Source organism: Heloderma suspectum, chromosome Z (assembly GCF_057233095.1).
Source record: "Heloderma suspectum isolate Gila_16-S chromosome Z, 16-S_ref, whole genome shotgun sequence".
Lineage (NCBI taxonomy): Eukaryota > Metazoa > Chordata > Lepidosauria > Squamata > Helodermatidae > Heloderma > Heloderma suspectum.
Genome location: NC_139476.1, coordinates 1,417,107 through 1,435,068, shown reverse-complemented (window position 1 = coordinate 1,435,068; position 17,962 = coordinate 1,417,107). Strand labels below are relative to the sequence as shown.

At 52.8% G+C, this 17,962-nt stretch overlaps 1 protein-coding gene across 1 annotated transcript; it reads right to left on the bottom strand.

The window, feature by feature from the left end:
• Positions 1–1,033: 1,033 nt before the first annotated feature.
• Positions 1,034–16,815, bottom strand: LOC146333455 (coiled-coil domain-containing protein 124-like). Its single transcript, XM_084826391.1, has 5 exons — positions 16,727–16,815; positions 16,084–16,260; positions 8,031–8,211; positions 5,724–5,838; positions 1,034–3,797 (listed from the first exon to the last, which is right to left on the bottom strand). The coding sequence occupies exons 2-5, from the start codon at positions 16,240–16,242 to the stop codon at positions 3,593–3,595; spliced, it is 660 nt and encodes a 219-aa protein (XP_084682517.1). The 5' UTR covers positions 16,243–16,260; positions 16,727–16,815; the 3' UTR covers positions 1,034–3,592.
• Between the last annotated feature and the right edge of the window lie 1,147 nt (positions 16,816–17,962).

The window sequence follows — 17,962 nt, the reverse complement described above, 5'->3', positions numbered from 1 at the left end:
GATGCAACAGCGATCACGCAACTGGCCGACAGGCTTCTTATAAACAGCAGGCTTGGGAGACCCAGTTCAGACCAGGGCTGTACAAGCGTGTGCGCGCGAATCCGTCCCATCGCTCCACTGGGGTCCCAGTCCAGACCCCTCCCCCTTACTTGCTATATACTTCAAAAGATCCCGGCCAGACTGGCATCGTATCTAGCTCATTCCTCAGGCTACAGACTGTACAACAGGGGTGCAGAACCTCAGGGATCAGAGCCAAATCCAGGCCTCTGGAATCCCCCAATGGCCTAACCCCCTCCCCTTCCCCCCAACTACCGATCCTTCGGTAGTATCTCAGCTTTTGTGCAGCTTTCCCCCTATTCTAAAAGGCTAACATGCCTCTCCTATGGGCAGGAAGAACTTTAAATTAAAATATGCTGGCATTTTGAGCTCCACCCACCACTGGAGTGTGCCCCCCCGCGCCGAGCTTCTCCAGCCCTTGATCTAAAAGGGGTTCCCCATCCCTGCTTTAAAACCAGAGGCTCAGTGTGTTGAAGATGTCCATGCCACAGATCCCAACGCCGGCTCAGTTGCCAGACCTGCCCCACTCCCTTCCCTTTAAGCTGGCTATCCCATTTTTAAAATAAAACTCAAAATTAAGTGTGTTTGCTCAGTTTAGCATGAATTTGCTCGGATGTGCTCATGTGTGTTTTAAGAGGCACCACCTTTAAAAAAAAACACAGTAAAACTGCTCTAGAGATTGGTGTGTGGACATGTTTGGCGGTGGGTCCACCACATCACATACAGACGCCAATTGGTGCTGCACACCAATTTTGCTGCAACTCGCAGAGCTGGTTTTCAACTGAGCTCATGGCCATGCACAGAGAGAGGCGGACAGAGGGCGCAAGGTGTTTGTTAGGCCACAATACAATGAGGTGAGGTGTTCTTCCAGGAGAGGGGCTCACAGATCATTTTGTGCTCGCATTCTTCGGGACACCTATTCAAAAAAGCTTTGCACACTTGCAGAAAAAGTCACAGAAAACAGAGATGCCAATGGCACAATTTAAAGACTTTTATTCCCTTGGGTGGGGGAGTTTACAAGATGGATCGAGATATGCGTGTTCATATATTTTTTTAAATGCTGAATTTAAAAAGAGGGAGAGAGGGAGAAAGAGAAGACACCAAACTGGAAGCCCAGCTTATACAAGACAATTGTTGTTCTAACTTGCTGTTCCAACACCCCACAGGTCACGATCCAAACTCCAACCAACAGCCCAGCCTTCAGCACAGAAACAAACCTTATAATCAGCTTGTCAGCTCATGACTTGGCCACACTGCGCCTTCGCCAGCTTAACTGCAGCACGGCACGGAGAGTGCGTGACCTTCTTCTGAACTTGATGGGGGTGGGCAGGGGGAACCCTGCAAGAATGGAAGGGGCTTCCAATTTTGTTCCAGCACGCTGGGCGGGATAGTGGCTGTATAAATGGAGCAATACAGGTTCCCCCCCCCATTTCTCTCTTAACCCCCAGAGATTTCAAGAACCAGAGCCTTTGAATCTCTGCACTTCATTGCTGAATCGTCAGACACATGCCAGCCCCACGCCAAGAATGCAAAAGTCTCGCGAGCCAGGCCTGAAACTGAAGGTTTGTCAACAAATGCCAGCACGTGGAGGAAGACCCCAGCGAGCCCGGCATATTCTCTGGGAAGGGGGTCTGCGGTTGCTGCGTTCGCCAGGCGGAGAGGCGGCTGGCGCTGTGGAAAGGAGCAAGGGGAACTGGCTGAGGGGCCTACAGGAAGGAACTGGCCAAGAGGTGGGCAGCTGCTGAAGCTACACCAGGGTTGCAGGCCAGGTCCTGTTCAAGGGGAAGGGATGGTGGTGCGTTTGGAAGAGAAGGAATCTTGCGCAAAGCTCCCCCTCCTGCCCTATTTGGGCATGTGTTGCCTTCAGTCGACAAGCCAAAAAACAGCAAGACACAGATGCCTCTTGACTTATGGCTGGAGAGGAAACCCCCGAAGGTGGACTTTCCACTCAAAAATGTGCCGGACCGAAGGAGAACTGATGAGAGAGGGAAGCGTTCGACTCCAGCTTGCCAGAATCGCACCACCGTCAGCCAAGCGCTGGCAAAGGGTGCTGAAGTCCAAACTGAGAGCCTGGCATAGTTGTTTGCAGTATGTGGGACACGGCCAGGAAGAAATGCCACCTTGGGGCTGGTACCGTAAAGGAGAAGAATCAGAGCGATGGAACCCCAGCCCAGCCCTGTCAGTGGGCTTTGGACAAGCTGTGGGGAAGCATCACCACCTCACATCCCCTAAGGGCAGTGAGAAGTATGCCCTGATCTAGCCGTGTCATTGCTGCAGCAAGGAGAGCAAACTAAGAAAAGCATCCACCAGATCGATGCTTGGAGATGAGGGTGACGTCACCTTGGCCTTTGCAAAGGGAATGTGAGGCACACGGAAGGGGAACCGGCCTCTCCGGTTGATGCGGACAAGGGCCTGCTAAGGCCAGCAAGCTCCATGGGCAGACGGGGGGCAACCCGTGGCAGGGCCACCTGGCTACTCCATCTTTGGTTGCCTCCCACTGCTGCCCAAGAGGCTGAGATGAAGGCAGGAAGAACAACCGCTTGAGGAACTGCTGGGATGCCAGGCAATGGAAAGCCGGGGGAACAGGAGCAGGGGTGCGCAACCTAAGATCAACGAGGAGGGCAGAGCAGAAAAGTAAGTGCGAGAGGCCAGAGGGCAAGTGCGAGCGGCCCACACTCAAGGTTTTTTTTGAAGGGAGTGCCAGGCTTTCAGCCCAAGCCTGAGAGCGGCTCCCTTTTAGCAATGTTACGTGCATCCTTTCAGGAGGCAAAGAATTCCAGAGGGATACAGGGGCTGTCCTATGCTGGGCGCCAAGTTCCTCCCTGTGGCAGGACTGTGAGAAGGTTGTACGGGGGCGGCGGAGGACTGTTGAACGAGCTGCGCGAGAAGCCAGCTCTTCCCATGCAAGCACAGGCTTCTTCGCACAAGCACCACAGGCTGAATGACAACAAATGACTGACTGAGCAGGGGGCGGTGAGTCCCTGCGACAGAGAGAGCCCTTGGCCCCGTTCTAATGGAGAGGGCCGGCTTGTACTGGGGCCCATAACTGCAGGTAGAGGCTGACATGACTGAATGCTCCTCCACACCAGATCTCCCTCCTCTTCCATGCAAGGAGAAAGCAAGCATGTCAGGGAGAAGGCTGCGCTTGAACTCACCTCCCTGACACGAAAAGGTTTCTGTGTGTGGGGAGCTGTATTTTGCAGGAAGGAACATCTGGGTTCCCTGGACACAGAAAGCTACTGTGGCTAAGGAGAAAGGAAAGAGTCGTAGCCAAGCTTTCTACCCGACGCGTGTCTTTTTGTGTTGAACCCCTAGAAGATCAAGATGGAAGGGGGGGGGGGTCCAAAGGTGGGGGGGGGGAGCCAGCAAAGAAAAGGAGAGGAGGAGAAAGGAGAGGGAATTATCTGCACACTTTTCTCCTTAGCGAGAGCACGGCGGGAGGCCGCCGGACTGGCACCGGCCGTTCCCCAAGTGTGGAAGCTGACAGCGGGGAAAGAGAGGCAGGAAGGGTCTCTCCCAGCCCACCTCCCCAGTCTCATTTCTGGCTGTTGTAGGCCACGTGCCTCTGGTTCATGGGGTTCTCGGGGGACTTCATCCACTCCTTCTTCAGGAGCTGCTTGAGCTGGGAGAGGCGCATGTTGGGGTTCTCGTGCTTCAGCCGGGGCAGGTTGACCTCTTCGAAGGCCGTGAAAGCCGCCTTCATCCGGCGCTCCGGGTGCCGGTCCAGGTCATCGGCGACGCTGGAGGAAAAACCAGGCGAGGAGAGATTAGACCAGGTGCCCAGTCCCATCGGGGACCCACAACCCCAGCCAAAGCTCTGCCGGCTTGCTGAAACCCGGACCAGAGCTTGAGGAAGCGTGACACAGGTGCAGGGAAATGCTTTCAGCCCAGGGGCCAAATTCCGCTTCAAAGAAAGTCTCGGGGGCCGCATTCCAGTGGGTGGAGCGGAATGCCAAGGAAGCGGGGCCCAAAATACAAAAAATACCAGCCTGTTGCAGCTTGACGCTCTTACCACCAGTCACTAAGCCGGAGCATTGGTTTCTTTTCTTTTTTTAAAAAAAATTATTAATTCTCCAAAACAAAATTAAACAAACCAACAGAAAGAAAAAATAAACAAACAAAACATTAAATAAAAAGAAACACATCAGATTGAAATCTAATTATTGACGCTGGGTAGTACACTTAATATATATGTATATTTTTCCCCTTTACCTTGCAAACCAAGATACAGGTGGAGTCCACAGGCTGCCTGGAGTTTTTCTTTATAATTCCTCACCATAACAAATCATATTTAGTCTCTTTCCCACAGTCTGAGGAAAAGCCTTAGCATTTTGACCTTATAAAATGAAGAGGAAAATGCACAAAGACTGGGAAACCATGGAATGTGGTTATAGAGTCCTGTGTTGTTTGTGGTTTCATATTTTTATGTTAGATTTATTGTCTTTTATACTTTTAACTGTTGGTATGGGATTTTAGCCTTTTAACTGTTTGTAACCCACCCAAAGAACACTGTTTATTGGGCAGATTAAAGATGAACCAATTAATTAATTAATTACTGGTGACTGGGGGGGAAGGACGGGGGCCAGGGGTTGTGGCAATCTGACACAACTTAGAGGGCTGGGCTGGGACTCCAAGAGCACCAGTTTTGGCCTCCGGGCCCGAGATTTCCCACCCTGGCATAAAAAAACCCATTCTGCGTTCTCTCCAAGCCATTGACCCTCCGGGCCTGGTGGAGCTTTAACACAGAGAATTGAAGGTTCTGTATTCGAATCAACAGCCATATTTAAGCAGAACAAATTAGAAGCATCGCTTTTGGGAATCAGGGAGTAGGTTAGAGAAACACTGGTTTGCTCGCCCTCTGATTCAAAGAGAGCGTCCGCCTCCACCACGGATGTTAAGGTGACGAGGCTGACCATCCCCGAAGCTGCGAGTTCCCAGCTCAGCTGAGATCCAGGCCCACATAGCTCAGGATCGTACGCTGACTGGCAGTGGCTTCCCAGGGTTTCCAGACATGGATCTTTCCCAGCCCCGACCTGGAGGTGCCAGGGATTGAACAGGGGACTTTCAGTATGCAAAGCAGAGGTGTGTCCAGCCACTGAGCTCTGGGTCTTCCCCCCTGTGGGAACAGAGCCCACATCATGTAACCTGGGGCGGGGGATGATGAGCTGCACCCTCTTCTGGAATATGTAGCAGCAGCCCTGGGAACCAGAACGCTTTCTGGGAGGAGAAGCAAGGAGAGAAGGAAGAGGCCTGCACCGTCTCCCCAAAGCTGGTGCCGTCCAGATGTGTTGGGGGAAACTCCCACCATTTGGGGAGTTGCCCCTGACACATCTGGACGGGATGAGCTTGGGCTCTCAGAAGAGATTCAGATCTATTTTAAACTCCCCGCTGCTCAAAGCAATACATGCGCAGTCTGATTCCTAGTTTATCCCCCCCGTCCCCGCACAGCCACGAGGTCTGAAATCTCGCCGGCATTTCTTTTCCATTTTTAGCACAGGAGGTTGCGGCGCCTGCTCCACTCCTACGCCTGCGGAGGCAGAGATGTACGGTCCAGGCAAACCCCACCGCAGAAGCCCAGCCCAGAGTTCCTCTGCTGATCGGCTCTACGCGGGGGGAATTCTCAAGCATGCACATGCCCCCTCCCCAGCCAGCCTCTATCGGCTCACCTGAGCACTGCGATGGCATCTTCGATGGTGCGGGCCTCGACAGCCCCTTCCTCCACGACTCGGCGGTTGATGTTTTCTTCCAAGGGCAGGTCAAGGTGACTCTTCTGCTTCTCCACTGGAAAAGGGGGAGGGACAGCGTGAGTCCACCCCGAGCCAGGGAGGGCCACCGGGGGGGGGGGGAGAGAAAGAGAGAGGAGCCCAACTAGTTGTTGGATGGCAGCAAAGGGAGATTCGCGCTCGGCTTGGGAACCCCTCCCTCCATAGAACTTCACCCCCCCTTCCAGAGATATACACACAGACACACACACACACACAGAGATGCGCATGCACACAGGTGTACTCAGACAGACGATAACAGAGGACAAAGAAAAGGCCGAGGTGCTCAGTTCCTACTTTGGCTCAGTCTTCTCCCTAAAGAGGGTCTGTGACCCCCCTGGCAAAGGCGAAGTGCAGGCTGAAGGGGCAGGATTGCAGCTTGAGATCGACAGGCATATGGTCAAGGAACACCTCATTACTTGGAATGAGTTCAAATCTCCAGGGCCAGATGAACTGCATCCTAGAGTCATAAAGGACCTGGCAGAAGAACTCTCAGAACCGCTGTCTATTCTCTTTGAGAAATCATGGAGGACGGGGGAAGTGCCAGATGACTGGAGGAGGGCTAACGTTGTCCCTATCTTCAGAAAGGGCAAAAAGGAGGAACCTGGGAACTACAGACCAGTCAGTCTGACATCAATCCCTGGGAAAATTCTGGAGCAGATGATAAAGCAATCCATCTGGAAGCACCTTGACAACAATGCCGTGATTACTCGAAGCCAACATGGATTTGTCAAAAACGAGTCCTGCCAGACAAATCTGATCTCATTTTTTGATCAGGTCACCTCCCTTGTAGACCGTGGGAATGCTGTAGACATCATATAGCTCGACTTCAGCAAAGCTTTCGACAAAGCGCCCCATGATCTCCTGATGAGCAAACTAGCTCGAAGTGGGCTAGATGAAACAACGATCCGGTAGATCCAAAGTTGGCTACAGAATCGGACTCAAAGAGTGCTGATCAATGGGACCTTCGCAAACTGGGGAGAGGGAACGAGTGGGGTACCGCAGGGCTCAGTCCTGGGCCCAGGGCTCTTCAACACTGTTATTAATGACTTGGAGGAGGAGGTGCAGGGAATGCTGATCACATTTGCAGATGACACAAAATTGGGCGGGACAGCTAATACTTTGGAAGACAGAAACAAAATTCAAAGCGATCTGGACAGACTGGAGCGCTGGGCAGAAAACAACAGAATGACATTGAATAGGGATAAATGCCAAGTTCTGCACCTAGGAAAAAGAAACCAAAGGCACAGTTACAAGATGGGGGAGACATGCCTCAACAACTCGACAAGCGAGAAGGATCTTGGAATTGTTGTCGATCACAAGCTGAATATGAGCCAACAATGTGATGTGGCTGCAAAAAAGGCAAATGCTCTTTTGGGCTGCATTCATAGAAGCATCGCTTCCAAATCCCGGGAAGTCCTAGTCCCCCTCTACTCAGCACTGGTTAGGCCTCCTCTGGAGTACTGTGTCCAGTTCTGGGCACCGCACTTTAAGAAGGATGCAGACAAGCTGCAGAGGGTTCAGAGGAGGGCAACGAAGATGATCAGGGGAATGGAAACAAAGCCCTATGAAGAGAAACTGGAAGAACTGGGCATGTTTAGCCTTGAGAAGAGAAGACTGAGGGGAGACAGAACAGCGCTCCTCAAGGACTTGAAAGGTTGTCACAGAGAGGAAGGCCAGGATCTCTTCTCCATCATCCCAGCGCGCAGGACACGGAATCATGGGCTCAAGTACCAGGAAGCCAGATTCCGGCTGAACATCAGGAAAAACTTCCTGAGTGTAAGAGCAATACGACAATGGAACATATTATCTGGGGAGGCGGTGGGCTCTCCCACACTGGAGGCCTTCAAGACGAGGCTGGACAGCCATCTGCCACGGATGCTCTCACTTGGATTCCTGCATTGAGCAGGGGGTTGGACTCGATGGCCTTGTAGGCCCCTCCCAACCCTACTATTCTATGATTCTGTGATTCTAAGACTGACACATGCACACAGACAGACACACAGACACACATGCACAGAGAGACGGGCACACACAGAGACACGTGCAGGCACAAGTGCACGCACCGCACAAGGGCCTTTTCTAAATGGAGAAGCATTCAGATCCCTGCAGCTGGAAAGCCAGCATGTCAGGAAGAGGAATTCCACCCTATCCTGCTCCTTGAGATGGCAGCTGGCTATGGGCAAGGAACTTTTATTTTTTTGCACTCACCGGCATCTCCGTTCTCCTTCTGCTCTTTCCGGAGCGTCTCATCAATCTGGGCACGGGTGACTTTGCCCGGGGTGAGCGCTTTGGGCTGCTTCCCCTTGAGCTTCGCATCTTCCTCTTCCAGGAGGCGCTGGAGTTCCTTCTTGCGCTCCACCTGCTCCAGACGGCGCTTCTCACGCTCCTCCTACAGCGAAGGAGGGAAAAGAGCACAAGTCGGAGTCATCAGTGTTTTGCATCAGTCCTCCCCCAACCCGGCTCCCTCTGGATGTGTTGGACTACAGCTCCCATTGTCCCCAGCCGGCTGGGGACAATGGGAGCTGTAGTCCAACACATCCAGAGGGAGCCGGGTTGGGGGAGGACTGATGTACAGATTGCTCTGCAAAAATACAACAATGACAAATAAATAAAACAGGGAAACCACCATGCTGATTTTATCCATTCGCCTCTTGTGCTGAAGACGGCTGACATTCAATTTGACATATGAAAGTATAATTAACATTTTTTTTTAAAAACCCCAACAGCCCTGCAACAATGGGTCTGCACTCTCTCAAGGTATGGAACAGGACTCTTCATAAAAAGGCAGTCTTATTTTCCTATTCCCTCCCCATCCATTTTTCCTTGTGTGCTGTGTCTTTTTAGACTGCCTGGGAGGGCAAGGATTGTCGTCTTCTTTTTTAATAATTATCGTAAGCAGTTTCGGGGGGGGGGGGCTTTTTTTGTCTGAGGAGCGAGATTAAAATGCTTCAAATGAATAAATACACGCAATGTGGCAAAAGGAGAGATAACGATAGATTAAACGATTAATCAAACTTGACTAAGGGGAAGCTGACAAGAACGCAGAGGCGTGAAATGAAAACTATTACCGCCTCCCAATCCGCCAAGAAACACCCAATCTATACAGATTACAATAAAATCAATAGCCATTAACAAATCCATAAGCCTAGGAAACGCATTAATGGCCACCAATAAAACCAGAGACTGTATCGGCGAGGAGTTAGGATTTAAATACACCACTCCCAAACTCCATGCATACTCTTCCAGCTGGTTAGAGAACTGACAGCCCAGGATGCATTTCCCATACATCTTGCAGCATCAGTGCGGGCCCTGTTCTGGATGCATCCGCCTTCCGAAGCGAGGCAGACAGGGACCAGTAGCAGGGCCTTTTCAGTGGTGGTGCCATGTCTTTGGAACATCTGACCTGGATCAAGGACTGGTTGGCACCGCCACTGGTGTTATTCAAGTGCCAGAGGAAGACTACTTTAATTTCCCTCCCCCTGTTGCTTGCTTTTCCTTTATTTCCCCTGCTAGGGTGCAGCTCAGTGGTAGAGCCCCTGTTTCACATGCAGCAGGTTCCGGGTTCAAACCCTGCCACCTACAGATCAGGATAGGAAACCCCTCCCCTCTGAATCACAATACTGTGCTGAATGGTGCAGTGGTCTAACTCTGTGTCTACATTCCTATTTAAATCAGAGCTTTATTCAAAAGCATGAGGGCTACACCTTATGTCATCTGCCGGGGAAGAGCCATAGCCCTGAGACAGAGCGCCTGCTCTGCACAGAGAGGGTCTCAGCATCAGCCCCTGGCAGCTCCGGGCCAGATTGGGAAAGAGCCCTGCCTGGAACCCCGAAGAGCCGTTGCTGCCGGTCGGCATCGGCAATGCTGGGCTAGACGGTCGCAGGGGGGTCTTGACGCGACTTCCAATGCTCCTGGAATAACTGGCAGCGTCTGCAGCGCTGACACCTATTCCACTGTAACCCGGCACCCTCCAGTTAGGATGGACTACAATCCCCACCACCCCGTCAGCAGTAACTGGGGATAATGGGATTTGTAGCCTGGCCTGTCTGGAGGGCCCCAGCCTGACCCACCCCTTGTTGCCCCCAGGAATAAAGAAAAACCAAACAGGCCAAGGGAAATTAAAATATTCTTCCTCCGGCACCTAAATAACATCAGGGGGGGGGGGCAACTAGTCCATTCCAGGCCGGCTGTTCCAAAGATGTGGTGCCAGCACTGAAAAGGCCCTACTTCTGTCAGCCAACTGCTCACCCAGCCCTCCATGAAAGCCTTCTGGACAAGAACGCCGTGTCAAAACACAGACAGGGACCCCCCGAACCACCCTCCTTTCGGTCACATATTCCGTAGCGCCGGGGAGCCTCTTTGGAGGTACATGATGTCCGACTCTTCCAGGGAAGGCACTGCCAGCACAGAGTGAGCAACAAAGCCGATGGGAAGAACACACTGCTGGCCAAAGGTGGGAGCCACGGAGGAGAACCTGAGAGTCTGGATGCAGCCTGCTTTGCAGAAGAGCGAAACAAAACAACTCCTCAGGAGCAGGCACATCAAGTCGGAAAGGCCTCCCCAACGCTGGAAATTGTGCCGGAAGCCACCCACCGAAGCAGGGAAACGAAGGGGTCAACATCCCCTCTGTGGAGGCGCTTGCCAAGGGCCGTGCATGGCTGTGAGCATGGTATGGGAGCGGTGGCAAGAGTGTGGGTGAGTGCATCAAACGAAGCCCCCTCCTCGGCCGGGGACTGGGGGGAGAGAGCAGCAGCGCTGGGACTACCGATGAAATTCAGGACAAGATTAACACTAGCAACATTAACAGCTTTCTACTGTTAATCCTAAATGGGGCCACAAAATCAATCAGCGTAATGTGGGGTGGGGAGAAAGAGGAAGAGAAACAGAAACAGGAGGGAAAAGGAGGAAGAAAGAAATAGAAGGAATTCAAGGGAAGGCCTCAATGAGATGGATAGAAAGCAATACAGAAAACAGAAAACTAGACAGAGGGAAAGATGCAGAGAGAGAAAACAGACGGCAGAAGGAAAAACAAGAAACTGGGAAAAGAATAACAGTGACGGGGGAGAAAAAGAGAAGGATGCACACACAGAAAGAGAGAGAAAGGTGGCAAAGGGGGTGAGGGGAGAAAGGAAGGAAAGGAGAATTAAGAGACTGCAGACAGACAGACAACGCTGTGAAATCCCAGAGTCAAAGGGCTCATGCCGTAATTGGAGCAGGAAGCATTAGCAAATTAACACAGGTGCTTTGAGCAGGGGAGATGCCCTGCAACAGGAGACCAGCACTCCATGTCCCAGAGACAGACGGCCTGAAACCTGAGCCTCGCGCACAGAGAGGGCCGGTGCTCCCACGTCGGCCTGACGTGGCGGAGAGCTGCGAAAGCGCCTTTAATTAGGCCTCTTGTCCAACGTCAGAGGTGGCTCTGGAGCTAACGGCCAAGTCGCTGTCGCACCCACAGGCCAGAGGGTGGAATTCAGCCTGCCTCCGGTACAGCGCTGCACGTCCCAGTTGTGGCTCATTTTAGCAGCAGTGTGCAAGGATGGAGGAGCTAAGAGAGTTTGGGCGGAGGAGAGGGAGCAAAATTTGATCAGGATGGGAAATCGGTCTGGGAAATCTGGAGATATTGGGGACTCAGCCTGGGACCCTTTGCGCACAAAGCAGGTGAGCTGCGGTCCTTCCTATAAAGATGAAAACAAGCTCCCAGTCCTGAATGTTCTGAATAAAGGGCTGGTTTAAATAGGAACATAGGAAGCAGCCTTAAACAGAATCAGATATTTGGTCCATCTAGTTTAGGACTGTCTACCCTGAATGGCAACCACTTCAGACGACAGGTCTTTCTCAGCCCTATGTGAGACGCTGGAGGCTGAACATGGAACAAGGGAGAAGCAAAATATTCTTATCGCCCCAGTCCATCACGCACTCCCAAGGAATCCCTGCTTGAGCAGGCCTTGAAAGACGCAGCCACAAGGCGCATCCCCCACTCGGCTTCCCAGATACTGAGGGGTACCCTGCCCGAGCTCTACTATCTTTTGAGGGAGCACTCCTGAGGGTGGCGGATGCTTCGGATGTTTGCATGAGTAGGGCTTGTAGTAGAATGTTTTGTGCCGCAAGACCCACCCTCTGGAAAGCCTTCCAAGCTGTCATTAGACAGCCCCCTACAGTTCTGACGTCTCCTCAAGACCCTTCCTTCTCACAGGCAAAGGGGCCATGGCTCAGTGGTAGAGCCCCATCTTTGCATGCGGACAGTGCCAGGTTCAATCCCCGGCAGCATCTCCAGGTGGGGCTAGGAAAGAATCCTGCCTGAAAACCTGGGGAAAACCTGCGGCTGCCAGTCAGTGTTGACAATACTGGGCTAGGTGGACCCAGGGTCTGACTCAGTATAAAGCAGCTTCCCATGTTCCTATTCAAAGCAGCCCTTTTTTTCAGACCCATGAGGACTAGAACCTTGCTTTATTTTTAGCACTAGGACCATAGCTCAGTGGTAGAACACATGCTTTGCATGCAGAAACTCCAAAGAGCCGCTGCCAGACACAGCAGGCAAGGCAGAACTACATGGACCACGGTCCTTCCTAAAGCAACAGGGGGGACGAGTTTATGTTACACTGGAAAACGCCCCCCCACACACACAGCAACAGCGGGACTACAGAGTTTATTCATTCACTCTACTCACTACAGCACCTACCCCCAACTGGTACCCTTGAAATGTTTTGGACAACAGCTCCCAGCATTCCTGACCGCTGGCCATGCTGGCTGGGGTTGCTGCGAGTTCAAGTCCAAAACCTCTCGAGGCCACGAGGTTGGAGAAGGCTGCACTACAGGAACGGAGGCAGTGGTTAAAGGGACTGGCCCGTTGGCTAATCAAGCTGCTACCGCCATCGCCTGGCCAGATGGGGGAACTGCTCCATTGCCAATGGAAGCAGGCAAAAGACACGAAGGGACTAAGACAGGTCCCTCTGTGCCCCCAGGTTCTGGGCACGCACTATTCGGAATATTGGGCAAGAGACCGAGGAAGCGAGGCGCAGGGGGCAGCAAGGCCCAAACACTCATGGAGCTTGAGGGAAGACTGCGGCAAACACACACACACCTGTCAGCCCAACCTGTCTGTGCCGGGATCAAATGCAGAAAAGGCGCTCAGGTGCTTTGCCTGCTGAAGAGCTCTGTGAAAAAGTTATGTGCCGCACGGAAAAGGCCGGCAAGTGGTTCCGATAGGTCTGGCCATCTCCGAAAGGAGATCTGTAGAGCCGGGAACAGGCCAGAAAAAGACCAGGGGTGAGGGAGAGTTGAAACACCTTCCTCACAAGGAAGGGGGTGGGATGTGAGAGAGTGACCCCAACAGGAGAGGGAGAACAAGTCTCCCTTCTCCATTTCATCTGTCTCCTGCTTAATTTTACCTCTGAATCCAAGAAACCAAGTCATATTAAGATTAAAACAAGCAGCACCAGGCCGTCCAGAGGCAGAGAATTCAACGCTATGTTTTGCTGAATGCTTTGGAACCAGCTCCAGGGAATCTGGGTCTCCCATGGCATCATCCCCTATTTGAAGTCCGTGAGAGGCCTTCCGCTCAGTCAGATGGAAGCAGCAAGAGACAGAAACAGAGACAGAGAAAGAAAGAAAGAAAGAAAGAAAGAGCAGAGCAGCCAAATATCTAGGCCCAGAACAGGAGTGGTGGAAAAAACAGGATAGGGGCAAGAAGGAGAAATTGGCTTCTCAGTGTTCCGGGCTCTGAGCATACAGTAGCTGAGAGGTTAAACACTCATCACTTTGATACAAAGAGCAAACTACCCTGCTAAGCTAAAGCCGTCCGCAAATGTGATACTACTGCAGTTGGACTTGATCACAACTGGGGTGGCTCTCTTACTAGGAAACATGCACGTCCTCCATTTGGGGTTAATACACAGGTTTCTCCCGACACTGGCTTTTCAGCAGTTGGGAACCGGTCGCCCTGATTTAATCCTGCATATATTTGCGCTCTTGCACAGGAATGGGACACCCCCCCACCCCCTTTGCTACTCCTGACAGCACAAGGGCTTTCGGCTCCTCTGTTTACAAGCCTCCCATGCTCTGTTCCGGTATCTACCAGCTTTTTGGCTGCTATTTCATGCACCTGGCTAAGTGGACAGAAGCGGATGCCACAGTACAGATGTTTTTAAGGCTCTGGGGCGCTTTGTGTTGTTTTTGCTGCAGCAGACGAAGCCCTTCTGGAATTTATCCTGCAATAAGAGACGGAAGAGCGGCATGCTAAAGAGCCCACAAACACAAGCGCCATGACCTCCGCACAAGTTTCATATCCCCAATTACGCAAGCAGTTCAGAAGTTCGGAACTTTTCCCTTCTCCCATCTTCAGGAGGACGCAGGAGGGGGAGACTGAGGCCTTGCGACTTGAGAGACTGGGTGTAGAAGAGTAGCTGAGACAGCAGACGATGACTAAGAATGGAAGAACAGCCATGCTGGATCAGACTAAAGGCGTGTCCAGTCCAGCATTTGGATGCCACAGCAGCCATCAAGATGCCTCCATGGGAAGCCCGCAAGCAGGACATGATGGCAAGAACCCCTCACCCTTTTGGGGTTCACCTGAGACTGGTTCTCAGCGCCATGCTGCCCCTGACCCTGGCGGTTGCACTTAATTTATTTATTAGCCACCCATCTGGCTGGCTACCCAGCCACTCTAGGCGGTGTGCAATACTAATGACATGAAATGCAACCAATTTACATCGCCAACTGAACAAAACAACGTAACAAATCAATCTGAAAAGACCCCACGACACACAAGGAAAAAGGAATGGGGAGGGAAGAGGAAAACAATTATCCAGACCGTCAGTAGGGCTGGTGGAAGGGCCTCTCTTCCCCTCTTATCTCCAGGGGGTGTGGGCGCGTCCAACGGGAGCGCACCCCAATGTTTCTTTGTCTGCTCCTGTCTCCCTCACTCCTTTCAGTTACAAGTCATTACAACAAGCAGCCATTCACAGCCGTATCCTCGATGAAGTCCACAGTTCAAATCTCACCATGAACGCACTCGGAGGCCTTCACCAAAGCACTCCGTCCCCACCCTGCCAATCTGCAACGTGGGGACAATGGGGGTAACGCTGAGCAACCTCACAGGGCTGTGGCAAGAAAAGCTCCCCAGCCTCATCTTTGGCCCTCAACCCGTGATAGAAAAAATAAATGTTTTTATTGGAGAATTTTATTGTTTTGAACTGCTTTTATGGCATGTTGTACATCGCCCAGAGTGGCTGGGTGACCAGCCAGATGGGCGGTTAATAAATTTAATAATAAATAAAATAAATACCACCACCCCCCCCAAACCCTGTAACACAGGCAGGGCTTTTCCTCAGCCCCGCTTGGGAGACTGAACCAACTGTATGCAAAGCAGGTCCTCTGCTGCTGTGTTATGGAGTTACCTGTAAAAATAAAGACTGCAGTCCTCAGGGTTCTGAATAAAGGGCTGATTTAAACAGGAACAGAGAAAGGTGCATTATACGGAGTCAGAACCTTGGTCCATCTAGTGCTGCCAACACTGACAGGCAGTGGCTCTCTGGGGTTTGAGACAGGGGTATTTTTCCTAGCCGTACCTGGCGATGGTGAGGATTGAACCCAGGGCCTCCTCATGCAATGCAAGGACTCTGCTACAGCGCTATGGAACGGGGACACCCCCCACAATGGTTCCTGTCTTTCCAGGTTCCAAAGAAGTGATGGAGCTCCAAAACACGCAGAAGGAAGCTCGCTCAGCAAGACGCACATTCGCGAGGTCGCACTACTTTTCTCGGATCAGGCAGTTCAGGAGTTCGCCCTAGCTGCCTTCACACGATCCACAACGCACGCAGATTCGCATCCCTCGCCCAACGCTGTCCCTAGGGGCCCAGAGCCGCCTCTGCGTGGGGGCGAGCACGTTTAAGGAGGGCGCGACACACAACGGGTGCAAACCCGCGCTCAAAAAAGAAGGGCCGTCGCTCCTCGGTACCTTTCGCCCCCGACGAGGTGGTGTGGAGGGGGCCACCCAGCAAGGCAGAGGTGGCGGGTCAGCACAGAGCAGCCGTGGGGCCAGAGAGGAAACGTGGCTACAGGAGTCATGGAGCGGGGAGGCTGGTTTGGTTCGAGGAACGCGTAAAATCCTTGCTGAATTGCAGGAACCTGCAGCTGAAACGTCCCACACCGCTAACGGAATCTGCTGTTACTGTGATGTCTAGAAGCTTGCACATTTTTTTTAAAAAAATAATAATAATAATAAACGCCCCCAAACTTTTTGCGGGGAACACCCCCTGCCTACCTTCCGCTGCTCCTTCCTCATGACGTGTTTGTCCTCGTCCTTCCAGAAGGCATCCTCCAGCTCCTTCTGCCGCCTGGCATCAGCCGCCGCCTTGGCCTCCGCCTTCCTCGCCCGGGCGGCCGCCGACTTGGTATTCTCCCCCTGGAACTTCTTCGGCATCCCTCAGGGTGCTCTTGCCTGGGAAGCAGGAGGGTGTCGCGTGAGCGGCGAGAACAGACCCCCCCCCCCACCACCACCCTGGCGCCCACCAGCTGTGCCGGACTACAACTCCCAGCATCCCCAGCCGGCTGGACAGAAGCCCCAACTCAGAGCATCAGCCTTGCTGGGCAAGTCTGGCAGCCTCCCCGCTGCACCGCCCGGGCGCCCCGTCCAGACGCGTCCGGGGGCTGCCGGCTAGGGGATGCTGGGAGTTGTAGTCCGAGACATCTGGACCACGCGAAGGGCTTTTGCAATGAAAAATATTAGCACTTCATTGAAATTCGTGCGCTAACAAGGGCATTTCAAGACTGGGGCTCTCCTGCTGCTCCCCCTCCGGGGGTCTCCACGCGCACCCCCTTCCCCGGCGCCCCCAAGTGAGGGCGGCTTCCTCCTGGGGGGGCAACAGCATCCACTGCCATCCTACCCGCCTCCCTCTTTTCCTTACCTGCCGCCTCCACCTCCGGGCGTCGCAGCCTTTGTCCGTCACGCCCCCGCCCCTATTTATCACGTCCCCATCGTGGGGCGTGGAGGGGGGAAGGCATCTTCCCCCATTGCGAGGCCTTTCCCGCCATCTTTGTTGAGGGCGGCCGGCATCTTTGTTGAGGGCAGCCCCCCGTTTCCGTTCTCCCCACCACTTCCCTGCTTTCTCTGTCCCTCCTCAAGGCAGTAAGAAGGGATTGGGGGTCGAGGACAGAGGAAAATGGGGCAGCCGTCCCCCTCTCAGAGAAAGGTTTCAGTGTTTTGAATGAGGGTGCCCGATGCAAAGATGGCGCCCGCGGCGACACGGCCGAGGAGGGCGTTCAGAGAACGGGGGGAAAGGTCTGCCCACTACGAAGATGGCCGCCGGTTGCATCCTGTAAGGCGCGCCCTGCGCAAAGATGGCGGCGCCGGGATGTCTCTCATACGCCTGCGCATAGCTCCTTCAATGTCAATATGCCCGGTGTTAATATGGCCGCGGTCTGCGTCACGCCGCCCTTTGCCAAGATGGCCGACCAGTCGTCTTGGTAACGGCTTTGCTCGCTCGCACACAGGCGTACGGCGCAGGTTGTAAGGGCAGAGACCGCTACAAAGATGGCGATTTCGGCTTCAAAATTAGTGTTATTAATCTTTTTAAAAAAATCTTGAATAAGCAAGTACAGCAACCAAACAGAAAAAAATAGTGGCCCTTAAGGCTCAGAACCCCCAAAAGGTGCTGGGACAAAAGCAAGAGGGGTTTGGGGGCTCAGCTTTACTAAGCTCCAGCAGCAAAATTGGAACACACATATAAGTAATAGTGGCAAATGGAACAGTTGTTGTTGTTGTTCAGTCGTTCAGTCGTGTCCGACTCTTCGTGACCCCATGGACCAGAGCACGCCAGGCCTTCCTGTCCTGCGCTCTCTCCCGGAGCGTGCTCAAGTTCATATTCATTGCATCCATGATGCTATCTAGCCATCTCATCCTCTGCCGTCCCCTTCTCCTTTTGCCTTCCGTCTTTCCCAGCATCAGGGTCTTTTCCAGGGAGTTTTCTCTTTGCATTAGGTGGCCAAAATATTTGAGCTTCAGCTTCATTATCTGTCCTTCCAATGCGCACTCAGGGTTGATTTCCTTTAGGATGGACTGATTTGACCTCCTTGCAGTCCAGGGGACTCGTAAGAGTCTTCTCCAGCACCACAGTTCGAAAGCATCAATTCTTCGGCGCTCA